Source organism: Argiope bruennichi, chromosome 11, assembly GCF_947563725.1.
Source record: "Argiope bruennichi chromosome 11, qqArgBrue1.1, whole genome shotgun sequence".
Taxonomy (NCBI): Eukaryota; Metazoa; Arthropoda; class Arachnida; order Araneae; family Araneidae; genus Argiope; species Argiope bruennichi.
In genome coordinates, this window is record NC_079161.1 from 105,064,771 (window position 1) to 105,083,695 (window position 18,925).

General features: G+C 35.3%; 5 protein-coding genes and 2 non-coding genes across 7 annotated transcripts; 3 read left to right on the forward strand and 4 right to left on the reverse strand.

Annotated features, from left to right (window-relative positions):
• The first annotated feature begins 120 nt into the window (after nt 1–120).
• On the forward strand, nt 121–239 carry LOC129957782 (5S ribosomal RNA). The gene has a single exon (XR_008782888.1). It is a non-coding gene; the product is annotated as a 5S ribosomal RNA (ribosomal RNA).
• Nucleotides 240–743: 504 nt separating this feature from the next.
• Nucleotides 744–1,240, reverse strand: LOC129957440 (histone H2B). Its single transcript, XM_056069759.1, has one exon. It carries the CDS (start codon nt 1,237–1,239, stop codon nt 865–867), a length of 375 nt encoding a protein of 124 aa, XP_055925734.1. The 5' UTR covers nt 1,240; the 3' UTR covers nt 744–864.
• Nucleotides 1,241–6,052: 4,812 nt separating this feature from the next.
• Nucleotides 6,053–17,239, forward strand: LOC129956849 (uncharacterized). Its single transcript, XM_056068806.1, has 5 exons — nt 6,053–6,383; nt 8,653–8,912; nt 9,450–9,860; nt 11,645–11,687; nt 16,915–17,239. Exons 1-5 carry the CDS (start codon nt 6,077–6,079, stop codon nt 17,226–17,228), a joined length of 1,335 nt encoding a protein of 444 aa, XP_055924781.1. The 5' UTR covers nt 6,053–6,076; the 3' UTR covers nt 17,229–17,239.
• On the reverse strand, nt 8,602–9,333 carry LOC129957436 (histone H1-III-like). Its single transcript, XM_056069754.1, has one exon. It carries the CDS (start codon nt 9,248–9,250, stop codon nt 8,639–8,641), a length of 612 nt encoding a protein of 203 aa, XP_055925729.1. The 5' UTR covers nt 9,251–9,333; the 3' UTR covers nt 8,602–8,638.
• LOC129957439 (histone H2A) lies at nt 10,474–10,919 on the reverse strand. Its single transcript, XM_056069757.1, has one exon. It carries the CDS (start codon nt 10,884–10,886, stop codon nt 10,512–10,514), a length of 375 nt encoding a protein of 124 aa, XP_055925732.1. The 5' UTR covers nt 10,887–10,919; the 3' UTR covers nt 10,474–10,511.
• LOC129957794 (5S ribosomal RNA) lies at nt 15,607–15,725 on the forward strand. Its single transcript, XR_008782899.1, has one exon. It is a non-coding gene; the product is annotated as a 5S ribosomal RNA (ribosomal RNA).
• On the reverse strand, nt 16,230–16,781 carry LOC129957441 (histone H2B). The gene has a single exon (XM_056069760.1). The coding sequence runs from the start codon at nt 16,723–16,725 to the stop codon at nt 16,351–16,353; it is 375 nt and encodes a 124-aa protein (XP_055925735.1). The 5' UTR covers nt 16,726–16,781; the 3' UTR covers nt 16,230–16,350.
• Nucleotides 17,240–18,925: the final 1,686 nt, after the last annotated feature.

The following is an 18,925-nucleotide window of genomic DNA, read 5'->3' on the forward strand; positions in this document are numbered from 1 at the left end:
GCGCTAATGACACTCGTCATTAGCAAGACCCCCCACGAAAATGTTCATTATCGCACCTGTAGAGTATTAGTATCGTATATATAAGATCGGACATGAAATGTATTTTCTCACCAGATGAATGTCAACGGCCATACCATGCTGAAAGCACCGGTTCTCGTCTGATCACCGCAGTTAAGCAGCATCGGGCGCGGTCAGTACTTGGGAGGGTGACCACCTGGGAACACCGCGTGCTGTTGGCATCTTTTTAATTTTATTTCAAAAATTAAGATTTGATCCTTTTGCATGTAATGTTATTATTATTATTATTATTATTATTTTTTTATTAATTTATTTGATGTGTTTTATTAATTTTCCCTACAAAATACGTTTTTATTGCACGAAGTGTTTATTTATTTATTTTGTACCTGTGATTCTAAATTGTAATGAAGTATCATCAATAGTGACTGAATGTTATTACAAATTATTTTTCACTAAAAATCGTTTTCTTATTTCCTTTCCAGAATTAGAAAGAATGTGAAGAATTTAAAAACAAAACAAAAAAAGGAAATAAAATGAATTGAAAGTTAACAGATGCATGTAAGTGTTAAAAATCTAATTACCCATTTATTTATTTTATTTTTTAACCATTCTCTACACATGTTTGAAACAAATTTAAACTATTATGCTTAATTGCCATGAAACACCTTATTTTACACAAAGAAAATTGTGAAACATTGTTTGATTATGTATACACAAACTTCAAAATATATTTTTTTAATATTATTGTGATAAATATTCTTTCTTTGCAAACAAAACAGTGTTTGACAACATGTGATGGCCCTTAAAAGGGCCTTTTTTTTTTTTGGTTCGAGGGATTTGAACTTTTTACTTGGAGCTAGTGTACTTGGTGACAGCTTTGGTTCCTTCGGAAACAGCGTGCTTGGCCAATTCGCCAGGCAACAAAAGCCTCACAGCTGTTTGAATTTCCCGACTGGTAATTGTGCTCCTTTTGTTGTAGTGAGCTAATCGGGAAGATTCGGCTGCGATACGTTCGAAAATGTCATTCACGAAAGAGTTCATGATTGACATGGCTTTGCTGGAAATACCGGTATCAGGATGGACCTGTTTCAAGACTTTGTAGATGTAAATAGCGAAAGATTCCTTCCTACGCTTCTTGCGTTTTTTCTTATCACCGGCACGAACAGCCTTTTGGGCCTTTCCGGCCTTTTTCACAGCTTTACCAGAGGCTTGAGGAGGCATCTTCGATTCGAAATGAGAATAGAAAATACTCGCGACCTCGACCTCGACCTCGACCTCGATGATAGCTTATCGGGGTACCCGTCCTTGGAGAAGGACTATCCCCTTAATGATGTGACTGATAGAGCTTTACTTATGATATGATGCCATGGTACTGTTAAAAATTATTGAGTTAGGAGTTCATATGTGAATTTGGCGAAGCTAGGTTTGTGATTGGCTTGATTGGAGTGAGATTTGGAAAGTCGATATGCTATTGGCTGTTACTGTAGGAGTGGGTGAGTGGGTATGCTGCTAGCGGTAACGGGTCTTTACGATATGGATCCAGTGCAGGGGAAGTTACAAGTTAAGTTTAATAGCACTAGATGGCGCCGCGAGCAATTAATGTTTACATTATTTAAGCAGGTAAGGTGAAAGGGTTGTACCAGTTAGTGAAAGGGTTAGATGTGTTAGAGGAGTACGTTTTTTGGTCTTTTTATTCGCGGATTGGGATCATAATTAGGGATTAGTTTTATAGCTTCGTTATCTATATTTATAAGATTGTTATGGAAGTTAGTGGCTATTTTTTGTATGAATTTTTTGAGAGGTGGGTAATCGAGAGCTTTATAAATTTCGGAGTTGGAGAGATATCTGGGTACTTTACAGATACTTTTTATAATTTGATTTTGTTGCTGAATGATTAATTTTAGGTTACTTTTGGCAGCATACCCCCACACTGGGCAGGCATATGTGAGTACTGGACGCAAATAGGCTGTGTAAATAAGTAATTTATTTTCCCTATTCATTTTTGAATTCCATGATAGTAGGGGGTAAAATTTTCTCGAGAGATCACGGAATTTATTTTTGACATATAGTAGGTGGGGCTTCCATGTTAGTTTTCTATCTAATATTACACCGAGGTATTTGCAGTTCTGAGACCACGGGATATATTTATTATTAATTTTAAGTTGGGGGAAGGATTTATTAATGGGTGATTTGTGGAAGATAATAGCTTCAGTTTTAGATACATTAATGGTAATTTTCCATTTTTCGAACCAACCTTCAAGATTGTGGAGGTGTCTATTTAGAGCTAGCTGCATGTAATTTGGGTTTTTGTTTTTTGCGAGTATCGCTGTGTCATCTGCAAAAATGCATAGCATGGTATTGAACTGCTTGGGTATATCGTTAATAAATAGTGAAAACAGCACTGGGCCAATTTTTGATCCTTGTGCGACGCCGGCTTGGATGACTTTTTCAGAGGAAATTGCGTTTTTTATTTTAACTTTGAATTTACGGTTTGATAGGTAGGAGTAGATTATTTGAATTAAGTAGTTGGGGGTATTGTAATTCATTAATTTATATATTAAACCGTGTTGCCAAACTCTATCGAAGGCTTTTTGTATGTCTAAAAACACAGCTGCTGCTTTTTCTTTATTAATGAAAGCTTCTTCGATGAATTCGGTAACACGGTATAGCTGATGAGTTGTAGATAGGTTTTTTCTGAACCCAAATTGTTCTGGGATAAGGATGTTATTTTCTTCAATGAAATGATTAAGTCTATTAAGGATAATTTGTTCAGTTAGTTTACTTATTGAGGGTAGTAGAGAGATGGGTCTGTAGTTGGTTGGGTCGGTTGGGTCTTTGCCGGGTTTGTGTATTGGAACCACAGTTGCTGTTTTCCATCTTTTAGGAAAATACCCAATGATTAGGATTTTGTAGATTAAAATTGTGAGTTCAAAAATAATATTTTCAGGGAGATTTTTTAGCATTTTATTGTTAATACCATCATGTCCTGGGGATTTATTGTTTTTAAATTTTTTAATAGCTGATTTAATTTCGAGGGGGGTGGGGGGTGTTTTAATTTCTTTAAGGGTATTTTTATTAAATTTAAATTGGGTAATAGATTCAGTTACGATATTATCAGTTTCAAAGTCAATGGTATCATTATTTTTAAATTGGTTTTCTAGACTGTTTGCTATGCATTCTGCTTTATCCTCGTCTGTTAGAGCAAGTGTGTGTGTGTGTTTGAGTGGTGGTATATTTTTATATTTCTTTTTGAATGGTTTGACGAGTTCCCAGATAGTATTATCTTCAGGGTTGGCATTTACAATCTTATTAATAAAATTATTGTGTTCAATTGTTTTATTTAATTTAGTGATTTCTTTATTTAATTTATTAGTTATTTTCTTGAAGGTTGGGTCTCTGGTTTGTTGAAACATCTTTCTAGCATAGTTACGCTCCCTGTTAAGTCGTTTTAATTTAGGGTCAAAATGGATATTAGAAGTTGTAGTGGGTTTAGATGCAGTGATCTTGGCCTGGTTTATTATTTGTTCTAGAGTGTTGATTGCGTTGTCAATTTTAATTTCAGAATCAATGCTTATGAAGTTTAGGTTTTCTATTTTATTTAAATTATTTTTAAAAAGGGTCCAGTTTGTTTTATTTTTTCCTATGCTATTTGGTAGGGTGTATTTAATGAAAAAGTTTAAGTAAATAGGGTTGTGATCAGAGCTTAATTCTGGTAAGGAGTTAATTTCATAGGGGTAGATAAAGTCTTTAACAAGTGCTAGGTCTATTGTGGAGGTAGAATTATTTCCAAACCTTGTGGGGGTGGTAGGGGCAATGATATCTATACCAGCTCTGTTGCAGAAGGTGTTGAGGGAAACGCCTCTGTGTGTGTTGTATTTACAATTCCAGTTTTTATGGTGTGCATTATAATCACCGGCTATAATTTGGTTGGGGCTAATTTGAATTAAATTTTCAATATCGAATGTGAAAAGTGAATTATCGGAGTGGGGGGGTATGTAAATAGAGGTGAGTGTTATGGGTTCAATATCTTTAAAATTAATAACTATTGCATTTGCTTCTACGTGATAGAGGGTTGGGAGTATAAGTTCATAATGAGGTATGTAGCTTTTAATTAGTATCGCAGTTCCACCTGCTGCGTTTTGTGTAGGATTAATTATTTTTCGGTAGCTGTAGTAGGAAGCGTAATTTGCCAGAAAGATTTTCTTTTGTGGTCTCAGATGTGTTTCCTGTAATAATATAATGTCGGGGTTATACTTATTTACGAACAGTCTGAATTCATTTATTTTATTCTTGATCCCGTTTGCGTTCCAGTACACAATATTTAGGCTGTTTAGCTTGAATTAACTTAGTAAGAGGAGTTTGATTCGTGGCTTTGAAAAGCCGTCAGGAGCAGATGTAATTTCTCTTCGATTGTATGTGCATTTTTGAGGTTTTTTAATGCTCTGAAGAGATTAGGGTATTGTTGGACTAATTTCCTTAATTCATGTGTTGCTTCGGCGATGTCTTTAATAAAACTATCGCCTAGCGTGGTAGAAAGGTTGATGTCTTCGGTGTTTCTATGTTTGTTTACAGTGACTACAGGTTGTTCTCGTGGCGCCCTCTGTTGAGGAGTGTCACCGTTAAAAAGATCGGCGAAAGATTTGTTTTCTTGAATATAAGCTGACTTGTTGTAGTTATTGTATCTATTTTGGGAATAATAATTGTCTCTTGTAAGGTTGTTATTTGGTAATTTTGGGAAGGCTTCACAGCCTCTATAGGAAGCAACATGACCTGTTTTATGGCAGTTGATGCATGTGGGGTCTTGTATTTTTTCAGTGATAGTGCACTGACTAGTGAGGTGAGCTTCATTACATTTTAAACACCTAGGTGCCATTTCGCAACATTCCGCAGTATGATGGAATCTGTTGCATCTGAAGCATTGGTTGACCAGTCGTCTTCCCCTAAAGGGTTCGACAGTAATTTTTAGGTAGTTTATGTGATTAAGATCAAATATTTGTTGAGCTTCATTGTTTCTAACTAGTTCAACAAGGTAGAAGGGGAGTGGTCTTTTTGTTTTTAGCTGAGTCAGCTGAGTTACCTTGATTACAGGTAGGCTGTGTTGGTTTTTAAGTATATCTTTGATTTCATTTGGCTCCTCATTATGGGGTAACCCTTTGATTACCACTTTGAGTGGACGTTCATTGCGGGGCTTGATTATGTAAAAATCATAGCCTTGGGTTTTACAGAAGTTGGTAATATGCCTATGTTGTTCCGCGTCATTGGGGAAAATTTTAACGTAGCCTGATGAAAGTTTATTTTCTGTGTCACCACATACTTTTCTGATTTGGGTGAGGACATCGACGTATGCGTCATGGTATCTTAGCATTATCGGTGGTGGTCTTTTGGGTTTTATGGATTCTTCTTCTTTTTGCGTGTCTATATTATTTAATGGTTGAAATTTATTTTGGATAATAGTGGCATTTGCCTGGCTAAATTGGGTTGGGCGGGCTGTTTTTCTTTTAGGTGAAAGTTTAAATTTGTCTTGGGAATTATCATTAGGTTTAGCTCTATCGTGGCCACAACAAAAAGGAAGACGGTCCAACTCACCTTCTAATAGTCCTTTCTTGGCTTGGATATCCGCCTCTTTCTGCCTGAGGGTTAGGTACTCTTGATTATCAATGCCTAATCCATTATCCAAATAGTAGTTAATTGCTTTGAGCAAGCCTTCAGATTTTATATATTCATCCTTAATTTGACGCTCTAATAAGAGCCGTTGATCACAGTGACACGGATGCTGGGAGATCTCAGCATCCATTTCCATCTCATCCGATCTAATGCGCTTTGCGCTCTCTTCCTCCGAATCACTACCGCTCATGACGGTAGCTAGCAGGAGAATGAAAATGAGAATAGAAAATACTCGCGACCACTTTTACATTTCATTTTATACCCACTGCTGCGAAACCGAAAGCAGCCAATCGCGTTTCGCTCTTCGAAGCAGGGGCGTGTGTAAATTGCTATAAAAAGGCGATTCTGGAGCTGGGGTCATGGCATTTTTGCATTTGCATTGAATTGAGAAGTCATGTCTGGTCGAGGTAAAGGAGGCAAGGGTCTTGGAAAGGGGGGTGCCAAAAGGCATCGTAAAGTTCTTCGTGATAACATCCAGGGTATTACAAAACCCGCAATCAGGCGTTTAGCTAGACGTGGCGGAGTCAAACGTATTTCTGGTTTGATTTACGAAGAGACTCGAGGTGTGCTCAAAGTTTTCTTGGAAAATGTCATTCGAGATGCTGTCACCTACACCGAGCATGCTAAAAGGAAAACTGTCACTGCTATGGATGTTGTGTATGCCCTAAAGAGGCAAGGACGTACCTTGTACGGTTTCGGAGGTTAAGCAAAAGTTCAGATCCCTTGCACCAAAAAAAAAAAGGCCCTTTTCAGGGCCAACACATGTTGTTAAACACTGTTTTGTTTGTAATGGTATTGAAACATATAATGATTTAATATTCATGTTATTAGAAGCACATAAAGCGGGGGGGGGGCAATTAAAAATAAATTGATAATAAAAAGAAAGAAAAAAAAACTTTTTATAAATTTTTGAGAAAGTGTTGTTCTTGATGATAAGAAATGTCAATTCTGTCCTAATTGCAGATGTATGATTTAACCTTTTAAAATATTTCTTGAACAATGTCCTTCTTTTTAGTAACAGGAGAAAAAAAAAAGAGTGTGTGTGTGTGTGTGTGGGGGGGGGGGGGGGGTAAGAATGGAAATGAGAAAAATTCAGTGTAATAATTTATAGGAAAATTTTCCAGTTTCATTGATTCCTATAATAAATAAACAATAATAATAAAAAGAATAATATTAATGATAAAGATAAATAAATAAAAAAAAAGATGATATGGTTCATAGCATTATGACATAAATGAAAAAATTCAATGAAAACTAAACTTAACATTTAAAGCAAATAAACTGTAACAGCTTTGAAATAACTCAAGAAACCAATTTAAAACATCAGTCCCCAAGATCTAAAATGAGTTTCTAACGAAAATAAATGTATATTGAAAAAAACAAAGCCTCAAATGTAAAAGGAAGTTTGGAGAGTGGGATGCTATCTTTAAATTTCTGTTTCCCAATATTCTACGGTCAGCAACTATTTTTTAAAAAATAAAAACTGAATAAATCTTTGAAATAGAAGGATGTATATGCAGAATTTGCTACATTTTAAGCAAATATGGTCAAAAATGAACTCTGTCACTTTCTTAAATAACAACCGTTTGCATGATATATTTGATATAAAAATATACATTAGTGCTAGAATTTATATCCCTCTGTCCCCCCCCCCCCCCAAATAAATAAATAAATAATTTTCATGAAAGCAGGGATTCATAATTAATAAATTTATTTATATATATATATATATATATATATATATATATATATATATATATATATATATATATATATATATATATATATATATATATATATATATTTGAATTTTATAAAAATTATTACTAATAAAACAATTAAGCAAATTAATTATTTACTAACTCTAGGATGCTACATGAAACATTAATCCTCTTAAATGCCTTCCTGCTATTTTTATACAATAAGAAGAAACAGAAACTAAATCTCAACATATGAGAATTGTGCATTGCACATGCGTCGAATCAGTTGTCAAACATTTATTTCTATGGTAAACAGTACCACGTGCTAATACCATTAATAAACATGCAAATCAGGGTTAGAGGTAAACTCCAATCAGTGTGATTGATTTGAAATGTCCTAAGGTGAAGACACCCATGCCATCTCTCTCGATAAGAAGATTTCATTACATTACTAACAGCAAGACTATTATATATATATATATATATATATATATATATATATATATATATATATATATATATATATATATAATAATAATAATAATAATAATAATTGATTTTCAATAATTATGTTGCACCTATTTATTGTTTTTAAATGTTATCATATAATTTATTTAATTATATTTTTTTGCTAAATATTAAGAATGTTCATTTATTGCATTTCATTGTTTTTTTAATATGTATTGAATTTTTGTTTTATTTGTGCTTCTTACTCATACACAAATAAGAATTACTTGTTTGCATATGTGTCACTTGATTGTTACAACTATTGCATGAATAATAACCTGTTTCAATTGTAAAACAAAATACTCAATTGAACAATATGACACAATTATTGTATAAACATTATTTCATTAAAAGCATTTTTTTTTTTTTTTTTCCAATTAATATTTTCATTTACATACACAGTGTGAAATAGAATATAAACACATGCCTCTCATTCCCATTACACACTATTCACTTTACATGATTATGAAGTGTTTGCACCTTAAACATGTATTATTAAAATATTCAGTTGTTAAATGTGTTTAAAACATATACTATTGTTTATAAATTGTGTGTGCTATGGTTTTTCTTGGCTTTTAATTAAATTTAAAAAAAAAAAAAAATGGCTTGATAAAATTTCAATAGTCAATTACTGTGGGAATTATTTATTAAATTAATTTACTTTTGGCTTGGCACATCTATTTTATGGCCCTAAGAAGGGCCGTTTTTTTTTTTTTTTTAAAGAAAAATATTTTTTTCGTTTAGTCCATTTACTTCTTTGAAGCTTTTTTTGGAGCTGCTTTTTTGGGTGATTTTAATTTCTTGGGCTTGGGAGCTTTTGGCTTTGTAGCCTTTGCCTTCTTAGGAGATTTGGGTTTGGCTACTTTTTTAGCCCCAGCAGTGGCTTTCTTAGCAGCAGCAGGCTTCTTCTTTTTCTCTGCTTTTTCCTTCGGCTTGGCCGTTTTCTTAGCAGGGGCTTTTGCTTTCTTTGGAGAAGCAGCTCCTTCCTTTTTAGGCTTTTTCACGATTTTCTTTGGCTCCTTGGTTTTCTGACCGGATGCACTCAGCTTGAATGAACCGTTAGCTCCCTTTCCTTTGGTTTGAACCAGAGTTCCAGCAGCGACAGCGCTTTTCAAATATTTTTTGATGAAAGGAGTCAAACGGTCGATGTCGACTTTGTACTGACTGCTGATGTGCTTTTTGATAGCTTGCAGTGAAGAGCCACCTCGCTCTTTCAGAGTGGTGATGGATTTCACAACCATTTCGGAAACCTTGGGATGAGTTGGAGGATTAGGTTTCGATTTGGTTGCGCCACTTTTTGCCTTTTTCTTAGGCGTGGCAGTGGCTGGAGTTGCAGGGGCAGCGGCTGTTTCCTCGGACATCTTGACAGTCGAGAGTCTGAAACGTAATATAAAAATATTCTTAATAACGAAACCGCCAAGAATCCGCCCGCCCGCCTTTTCGCTTTTACGATTGGTCGATTTCGACTCGCTCACCCACCTTCCCCTTCTGTTTCGGAGCGTATTTAAACGAAGTCATCTTTGCGCGCCCCATTTTCTGTTCAAAGTCGTTTGAGAATAGTCAGTCATGGCACGTACCAAGCAGACCGCTCGTAAGAGTACTGGAGGTAAAGCCCCCAGGAAACAACTGGCTACTAAGGCCGCTCGTAAGAGCGCCCCAGCCACTGGAGGTGTTAAGAAGCCCCATCGTTACAGGCCCGGAACTGTTGCTTTGAGAGAAATCCGTCGTTATCAAAAATCCACTGAGCTCTTGATCCGAAAATTGCCATTCCAGCGTTTGGTTAGAGAAATCGCTCAGGACTTCAAAACTGATCTCCGATTCCAGAGTTCTGCTGTTATGGCTCTCCAGGAAGCTAGCGAAGCTTATTTAGTAGGCTTGTTCGAAGATACTAACTTGTGCGCTATCCACGCCAAGAGAGTAACTATCATGCCTAAGGACATTCAGCTCGCTAGACGAATTAGGGGTGAACGTGCCTAAGCCAAAAAAAAAGTTGTTTAAAAAAAAAAAAAAAACGGCCCTTCTCAGGGCCAAGAAACACCATAGCACACACAACCATGTACTAATTAATATGTTAATAATTATGTATTTATTTATAATATTAATTTCTCATGAAATACTCACCTTTTCTTATGTAAATCTCTTCTTACACAAGCATATTTGAATGTTCATGTTTCAAAAAGCAAATAACTTTCCATTTCATCAATTTCTACATCTCCCTCTCCTCTTGTTTACTAATAGCGAAATGCATTCCAGTTTCGAATTCTTAGCATGATCGCTAGATGGCACCACATTCCGGGACCCTTTCAGTTTCTCTTTAGTGTAAACAGAAACACGTTTCGTTTCATTACTACCCAGCCCAATTCTTGTAACACTAAACTGTGCATGTCATAGAAACCCTTCCATACAATGCATTCTTATGGAAATTCATTCAGTTTATAAATTAAAAAGTAATGCTAATAAATTTAAAAAAAAATAGATGCATAACTTTTTTTAAAAATTCAATATATTGCCCTTTTTTTTTATTTTTACAAGTGTTCAGTAGCTAATTCTTAATAATTTGTTGGCCCTTAAAAGGGCCTTTTTTTTTTTTTTTTTTTTTTTTTAAACTTGTAAAGTCTTAATTTAGGCTTTCTTTTCGGTTTTCTTGGGGAGCAAGACAGCTTGAATGTTAGGCAATACACCACCCTGAGCAATAGTTACTCCGGAAAGGAGTTTGTTCAACTCCTCGTCGTTTCGGATGGCGAGTTGGAGATGTCTAGGGATGATCCTAGTTTTCTTGTTATCTCTGGCGGCATTACCAGCCAACTCCAACACTTCAGCAGCTAAGTATTCTAACACGGCAGCCAGGTACACGGGTGCTCCAGCTCCAACACGTTCGGCATAATTGCCTTTTCGGAGAAGTCGATGGATACGACCGACAGGGAATTGAAGCCCTGCTCGGCTAGAACGAGTCTTGCTCTTTCCCTTAACTTTACCGCCTTTGCCACGACCAGACATGATTACAGTTCAGGAGAGAATGCGAAATGTACCTGGCGCTTTAGATAGCAACGATTGAAGGAGTTCCCGCCCGGTGTGGGCTACCTCCAACATAGCATGTTGTACGAAGCCTGGCTTGCGCTGGACTGACCTAGACTGGGAAATCTCCGAGATATAAGTAGTATTAGTTGTCGACCAATGAGGGACGTCTGCTGTGTGGCGTGGAGGGGTGGGTGAGGTATTCCGGCGAATCCGAAGCTCTCCTTTAAGATTGTCAGTTTCGAGAGACTCTTGACTGTTCCAACTTTCTCCTCCGGATGTTGAGAGGGGAAGGGGTTAGGGTGGTTAACTGCTCAGCTTACCCATTGGCTGCTTGCGTGGGTGAAATTTATTTTATCAAGATTGAGAATAAGATTGTTCCTGCTATTAAAGTGATTTAATGGTTGTTGTGATAACAGGTATACAAGAAACACAGATTTAGGTCAGAGGGGTGGAGGTATTTGTTATTACGTGTATTTTGAGTTAAATTAGCAGAATATTGCGGGGTCTTTTACACTTGGGATCAGGAGTATATGGGATGAGTTTATTTAATTCTTCGTTTTCATGATTATCGAGTGATTTAAAGAGATTAGTTGCGAGTTTTTTAATTACTTCCTTAAAGGAGGGATAATTCAGTGCCTTCCTGATATCGGTGTTTCTCATATACCATTTTGCGTTAGCTATTTTTCTAATCGTTAAATTGTATTGGGTTTCAACTATTCTGAGGTTGGATTTTGCAGTGCAGCCCCATACAGGACATGCATAAGTTAGTACTGGACGCAAGTAGGCAGTAAAAATAAGCATTTTTGTGTCCCTATTTAATTTAGAATTCCGAGAAATAAGGGGGAAGAACTTACGCGTTGCTCCTCGGAATTTGTTTTTGAGATTTTTCAGGTGGGGTTTAAACGTTAATTTTCTATCAAGTGTTACTCCTAGATATTTGCTCTCCTGAGACCATGGAATTTTATGCTTGTTAATCTCAACTTGCTTGAACTTTCCTTCCTTGTTTCCTTTGTGGAACAGTACTGCTTCTGTCTTGCTCGGGTTTATTTCGATTTTCCAAATCTGCATCCATTCGTAAATGGCCTTTAGATGCCTGTTTAGCGCGATTGTGAGGTAGTTGGTATTTTTATTTTTGGCCAGTATTGCTGTGTCATCGGCATATAAGCAAAGGAGCGTGTTGAATTGTTTGGGGATGTCGTTTATGTAACAGGTGAAAAGCACCGGTCCTAATTTAGAGCCTTGTGGAACTCCTGCATTTATACTTTTAACATCAGAGTGTTCATCTTTTACTTTGACGATGAATTTTCTGTTTTGTAGGTAGGAGATTAGAATTTTTATCAGGTACGGGGGTGTGTTATATTTAATTAATTTGTGTATTAATCCATCCTGCCAAACTCTGTCAAAGGCTTTTTGAATATCCAGAAAAATTGCTCCGGTTTTTTGTTTATTAATAAAGCCTTCTGTTATGTATTCAGTAACTCTGATTAATTGATGTGTTGTTGACAGTTTTGGTCTGAATCCAAATTGTTCTGGGCACAGGATGTTACTATCTTGAATATGTTCATTTAATCTCTTTAGGATGATGCTTTCTGTGATTTTGCTAAGTGTGGGGAGTAGTGAAATTGGACGATAACTAGCTGGGCTAGTAGGGTCTTTACCAGGTTTTAAAATAGGGACCACAGTGGCAGTTTTCCAACGTGTGGGAAAATGTCCAATTTCAATGATTTTTCTGATCAAAATTGTGAGGATAATAATTACATTAAGAGGTAGTTTTTTGATCATTATATTGTTAATTTTATCTATTCCCGGTGCTTTTCCATTTTTAAGTTTACGTATTTGTTGAATAATTTCGTTTAATGATGGTAGTTTGTCTTTTGTACAGCTTGGTGTTGGTGTGGTGTGAAATTCTTGTAATGTGTTCTGTACAGTGTTCTCAATGTCCTTATTTTTGATGTTGTTAATTGTAAATTGTGTCTCCAGGCTGTCAGCCAGGCAGTTTGCTTTTTCTTTGTCATTTTGTGCAATACTGGCCGGTCCTTTAAGTGTGGGAATATCAATTTTCTTTTTCCTGAAGGGTCTTGCACAGTCCCATACGTTTGCATTCTCTACATCTATATTAATTAATTTGTTCAGAAACCTATTTTGTTCAAATTCAGCATCCATTTTGTGTATGTTTTTATTTAGTTTATTTAATAAATTTTTAATATTGGGGTCTCTTGTGGTTTGGTATATTTTTCTTAATCTGTTCCTTTCAGTTATCAAGTTTTTAAGTTCATAGGGGATAAAATTCTTTTTATATTTTATGGGGGCAGAGCTTTTATTTATAGTTGTATTAATTATGTTTTCAATTTCATCTACTAATTTATCAATTTTGTCCGGGCAATTAATGTTATAGAAATTAAAATTAGTTTTTGCAAGGTCAGTTTTGAATTTTTTCCAATTGGTTTTAATTTTACCATTATCTGGGAGTTGATATTTAAAAAAGAAATCTAGTTTTATTGGGTTGTGATCGGAGCTTAATTCGTTTAGTGTTTCTATTTTGTAAGGATAGAGGAAGTCTTTGACAATTGCTAAGTCTATCGTGGATGCTGAATTGTGACCAATTCTAGTGTGCTCTGGTGGGTAAATGATTTCCATTCCTATTTGATCAGCAAAGTGTTTTAATGTGGTCCCTCTCCTCGTATTATAAGCACAATTCCAGGTGGTGTGATGTGCATTGTAGTCTCCACAGATGATTTGGTTTGAGCTGCACTGCAGTAAATTTTCTAGGTCGAAGGTGAACAATAATTCATCCGACGATGGGGGAATATAAATAGAAGTAAGAGTGAAGGGGTCAGAGTTTTTTGGAGTTACTACAACGACTGTGGCTTCGGTATAATATAGAGTCGGTGGGATGAGGTGGTAGTGGGGAATCGTAGATCTAATAGCGATCGCTGTACCTCCACTTGCTTGTGCAATGTCTTGGTTTTCTCTATAGCTATAGTAAATATTATAGTTGGCCAGATAAATTTTGTTATTTGGTCTCAGGTGAGTTTCTTGAATTAAAATAGCATCAGGGTTATACTTATTGATAAAGTGTCTAAACTCATTGATTCTGAGTTTAATCCCATTTGCGTTCCAGTAAACTAAGGAAAAAGTTTTAGCAGTAAATGAACCTAGCCGCTGTGTTTACCTTGGCTGATTGATTCAATTAAAATTAATAATTTGGTCATAGGGTCTTTTGTTTTTCTCATTTCATGGACAGCTTGTAGTAGGTTAGGTAATTCCTGGAATAGTTGTTTAATTTCATTGATTGCAGAGAGGAGTTCTGCAATGTTTGCTCCCCCGCAGTCAATGTTTACGTTTGTGTTGTTTATCTCTGGCTGCTTGGGTGGCGCCATCTGCTGGGCAGTGTTGCCATTTAAAGCTTGCGCGTATGAAGTGTTTGATCTAGTGAAGATAGGTTTTGCTGGGTTTGTTTTATTTGTGAAATTATTGCTTTTAAGTTTAGGGGCGGCAGGGCACCCTCTGTACGCCGCTGTGTGTCCCTCTTGTTTGCAATTAATGCAGGTTCTCGTAGGGGGATTTTCTTTGATCGGGCAGTCTTTAGTTTCATGTTCCGAGCTGCATTTTAGGCATCTTGGCTTCATGCCACAGTTTTCAGCCTTATGGCCAAAGTTATTACATTTGAAGCATTGTATTATTTGGCTTCTTCCTCTGTATTGTTCTACCGTTACTGCCAGGAAGTCTATGCTGTTAACGTTATAGATTTGATTAACCATGCTGTTCCGGTTGATTTCTGCCATTAGGAATGGAAGTGGGTGTTTAGTTCTTAGTTGGGTCAGTCTGATGACCTTCCCTACAGAGAATCCTTGTTGGAAATGTACCTGGCGCTTTTTTCGCCCTCTTTTATATAGTACTACCGCGAAACCGGGTTTCAGCCAATCGGAGAGCAAGGAAATTGCGCAAAAATGCACGCAAAGCGCTCATCTTCGGGATTCAAGAGAGCCGTTTCTTTCCTATTGTCACGTGTTTTAATTATAGGCAAACAAATCAAATAAACATACAGCCGATGTAAACATGATAAGTAAACAGTGACCTTTAATAAAGTGTCATCTGTCTTCGGATTGGAATTTTTTAAGCATTTCAAATTCCTAGGTGAAAATGGCTCATCGCGTGATAATTTCAATTGAGAGGAGAGTTAGTTATTATTATAAGAACTTTTTTTTTTTTTTTTTTTTTTTTTTTTTTAATAGGGGTTTTTTTTCTTATATTTTGTGGGGTGTGATCTGTGTCTCGTGTTCGTTTCTTGCAGGAGTGCGTAATGAAAAGAAAGAAAGAAAAAACTTGATAAGAGTATTGTAACATGAATGTGAATGCACGGTCTCTTTTTGGCTGTCGGTGTCAATTCGCTTGCAGCTTGCGGGCAATTGAAATTGTCGCCGTGGGTGGTGTCATCCGATCCCCATTGTCCCCCCTGGCCATCGTGTGTGGTCAGTGATGGTCGTTTTTTTACGACCCTCATTAAAGGGTCATTAGGGCGGTCATTTTACGACCCTCATTAAAGGGTCATTAGGGTTGTCATTAGCGACATCCATCTGCGCTAATGACACTCGTCATTAGCAAGACCCCCCACGAAAATGTTCATTATCGCACCTGTAGAGTATTAGTATCGTATATATAAGATCGGACATGAAATGTATTTTCTCACCAGATGAATGTCAACGGCCATACCATGCTGAAAGCACCGGTTCTCGTCTGATCACCGCAGTTAAGCAGCATCGGGCGCGGTCAGTACTTGGGAGGGTGACCACCTGGGAACACCGCGTGCTGTTGGCATCTTTTTAATTTTATTTCAAAAATTAAGATTTGATCCTTTTGCATGTAATGTTATTATTATTATTATTATTATTATTTTTTTATTAATTTATTTGATGTGTTTTATTAATTTTCCCTACAAAATACGTTTTTATTGCACGAAGTGTTTATTTATTTATTTTGTACCTGTGATTCTAAATTGTAATGAAGTATCATCAATAGTGACTGAATGTTATTACAAATTATTTTTCACTAAAAATCGTTTTCTTATTTCCTTTCCAGAATTAGAAAGAATGTGAAGAATTTAAAAACAAAACAAAAAAAGGAAATAAAATGAATTGAAAGTTAACAGATGCATGTAAGTGTTAAAAATCTAATTACCCATTTATTTATTTTATTTTTTAACCATTCTCTACACATGTTTGAAACAAATTTAAACTATTATGCTTAATTGCCATGAAACACCTTATTTTACACAAAGAAAATTGTGAAACATTGTTTGATTATGTATACACAAACTTCAAAATATATTTTTTTAATATTATTGTGATAAATATTCTTTCTTTGCAAACAAAACAGTGTTTGACAACATGTGATGGCCCTTAAAAGGGCCTTTTTTTTTTTTGGTTCGAGGGATTTGAACTTTTTACTTGGAGCTAGTGTACTTGGTGACAGCTTTGGTTCCTTCGGAAACAGCGTGCTTGGCCAATTCGCCAGGCAACAAAAGCCTCACAGCTGTTTGAATTTCCCGACTGGTAATTGTGCTCCTTTTGTTGTAGTGAGCTAATCGGGAAGATTCGGCTGCGATACGTTCGAAAATGTCATTCACGAAAGAGTTCATGATTGACATGGCTTTGCTGGAAATACCGGTATCAGGATGGACCTGTTTCAAGACTTTGTAGATGTAAATAGCGAAAGATTCCTTCCTACGCTTCTTGCGTTTTTTCTTATCACCGGCACGAACAGCCTTTTGGGCCTTTCCGGCCTTTTTCACAGCTTTACCAGAGGCTTGAGGAGGCATCTTCGATTCGAAATGAGAATAGAAAATACTCGCGACCACTTTTACATTTCATTTTATACCCACTGCTGCGAAACCGAAAGCAGCCAATCGCGTTTCGCTCTTCGAAGCAGGGGCGTGTGTAAATTGCTATAAAAAGGCGATTCTGGAGCTGGGGTCATGGCATTTTTGCATTTGCATTGAATTGAGAAGTCATGTCTGGTCGAGGTAAAGGAGGCAAGGGTCTTGGAAAGGGGGGTGCCAAAAGGCATCGTAAAGTTCTTCGTGATAACATCCAGGGTATTACAAAACCCGCAATCAGGCGTTTAGCTAGACGTGGCGGAGTCAAACGTATTTCTGGTTTGATTTACGAAGAGACTCGAGGTGTGCTCAAAGTTTTCTTGGAAAATGTCATTCGAGATGCTGTCACCTACACCGAGCATGCTAAAAGGAAAACTGTCACTGCTATGGATGTTGTGTATGCCCTAAAGAGGCAAGGACGTACCTTGTACGGTTTCGGAGGTTAAGCAAAAGTTCAGATCCCTTGCACCAAAAAAAAAAAGGCCCTTTTCAGGGCCAACACATGTTGTTAAACACTGTTTTGTTTGTAATGGTATTGAAACATATAATGATTTAATATTCATGTTATTAGAAGCACATAAAGCGGGGGGGGGGCAATTAAAAATAAATTGATAATAAAAAGAAAGAAAAAAAAACTTTTTATAAATTTTTGAGAAAGTGTTGTTCTTGATGATAAGAAATGTCAATTCTGTCCTAATTGCAGATGTATGATTTAACCTTTTAAAATATTTCTTGAACAATGTCCTTCTTTTTAGTAACAGGAGAAAAAAAAAAGAGTGTGTGTGTGTGTGTGTGGGGGGGGGGGGGGGGGTAAGAATGGAAATGAGAAAAATTCAGTGTAATAATTTATATAATAATTTATAGGAAAATTTTCCAGTTTCATTGATTCCTATAATAAATAAACAATAATAATAAAAAGAATAATATTAATGATAAAGATAAATAAATAAAAAAAAAGATGATATGGTTCATAGCATTATGACATAAATGAAAAAATTCAATGAAAACTAAACTTAACATTTAAAGCAAATAAACTGTAACAGCTTTGAAATAACTCAAGAAACCAATTTAAAACATCAGTCCCCAAGATCTAAAATGAGTTTCTAACGAAAATAAATGTATATTGAAAAAAACAAAGCCTCAAATGTAAAAGGAAGTTTGGAGAGTGGGATGCTATCTTTAAATTTCTGTTTCCCAATATTCTACGGTCAGCAACTATTTTTTAAAAAATAAAAACTGAATAAATCTTTGAAATAGAAGGATGTATATGCAGAATTTGCTACATTTTAAGCAAATATGGTCAAAAATGAACTCTGTCACTTTCTTAAATAACAACCGTTTGCATGATATATTTGATATAAAAATATACATTAGTGCTAGAATTTATATCCCTCTGTCCCCCCCCCCCCCAAATAAATAAATAAATAATTTTCATGAAAGCAGGGATTCATAATTAATAAATTTATTTATATATATATATATATATATATATATATATATATATATATATATATATATATATATATATATATATATATATATATTTGAATTTTATAAAAATTATTACTAATAAAACAATTAAGCAAATTAATTATTTACTAACTCTAGGATGCTACATGAAACATTAATCCTCTTAAATGCCTTCCTGCTATTTTTATACAATAAGAAGAAACAGAAACTAAATCTCAACATATGAGAATTGTGCATTGCACATGCGTCGAATCAGTTGTCAAACATTTATTTCTATGGTAAACAGTACCACGTGCTAATACCATTAATAAACATGCAAATCAGGGTTAGAGGTAAACTCCAATCAGTGTGATTGATTTGAAATGTCCTAAGGTGAAGACACCCATGCCATCTCTCTCGATAAGAAGATTTCATTACATTACTAACAGCAAGACTATTATATATATATATATATATATATATATATATATATATATATATATATATATATATATATATATATAATAATAATAATAATAATAATAATTGATTTTCAATAATTATGTTGCACCTATTTATTGTTTTTAAATGTTATCATATAATTTATTTAATTATATTTTTTTGCTAAATATTAAGAATGTTCATTTATTGCATTTCATTGTTTTTTTAATATGTATTGAATTTTTGTTTTATT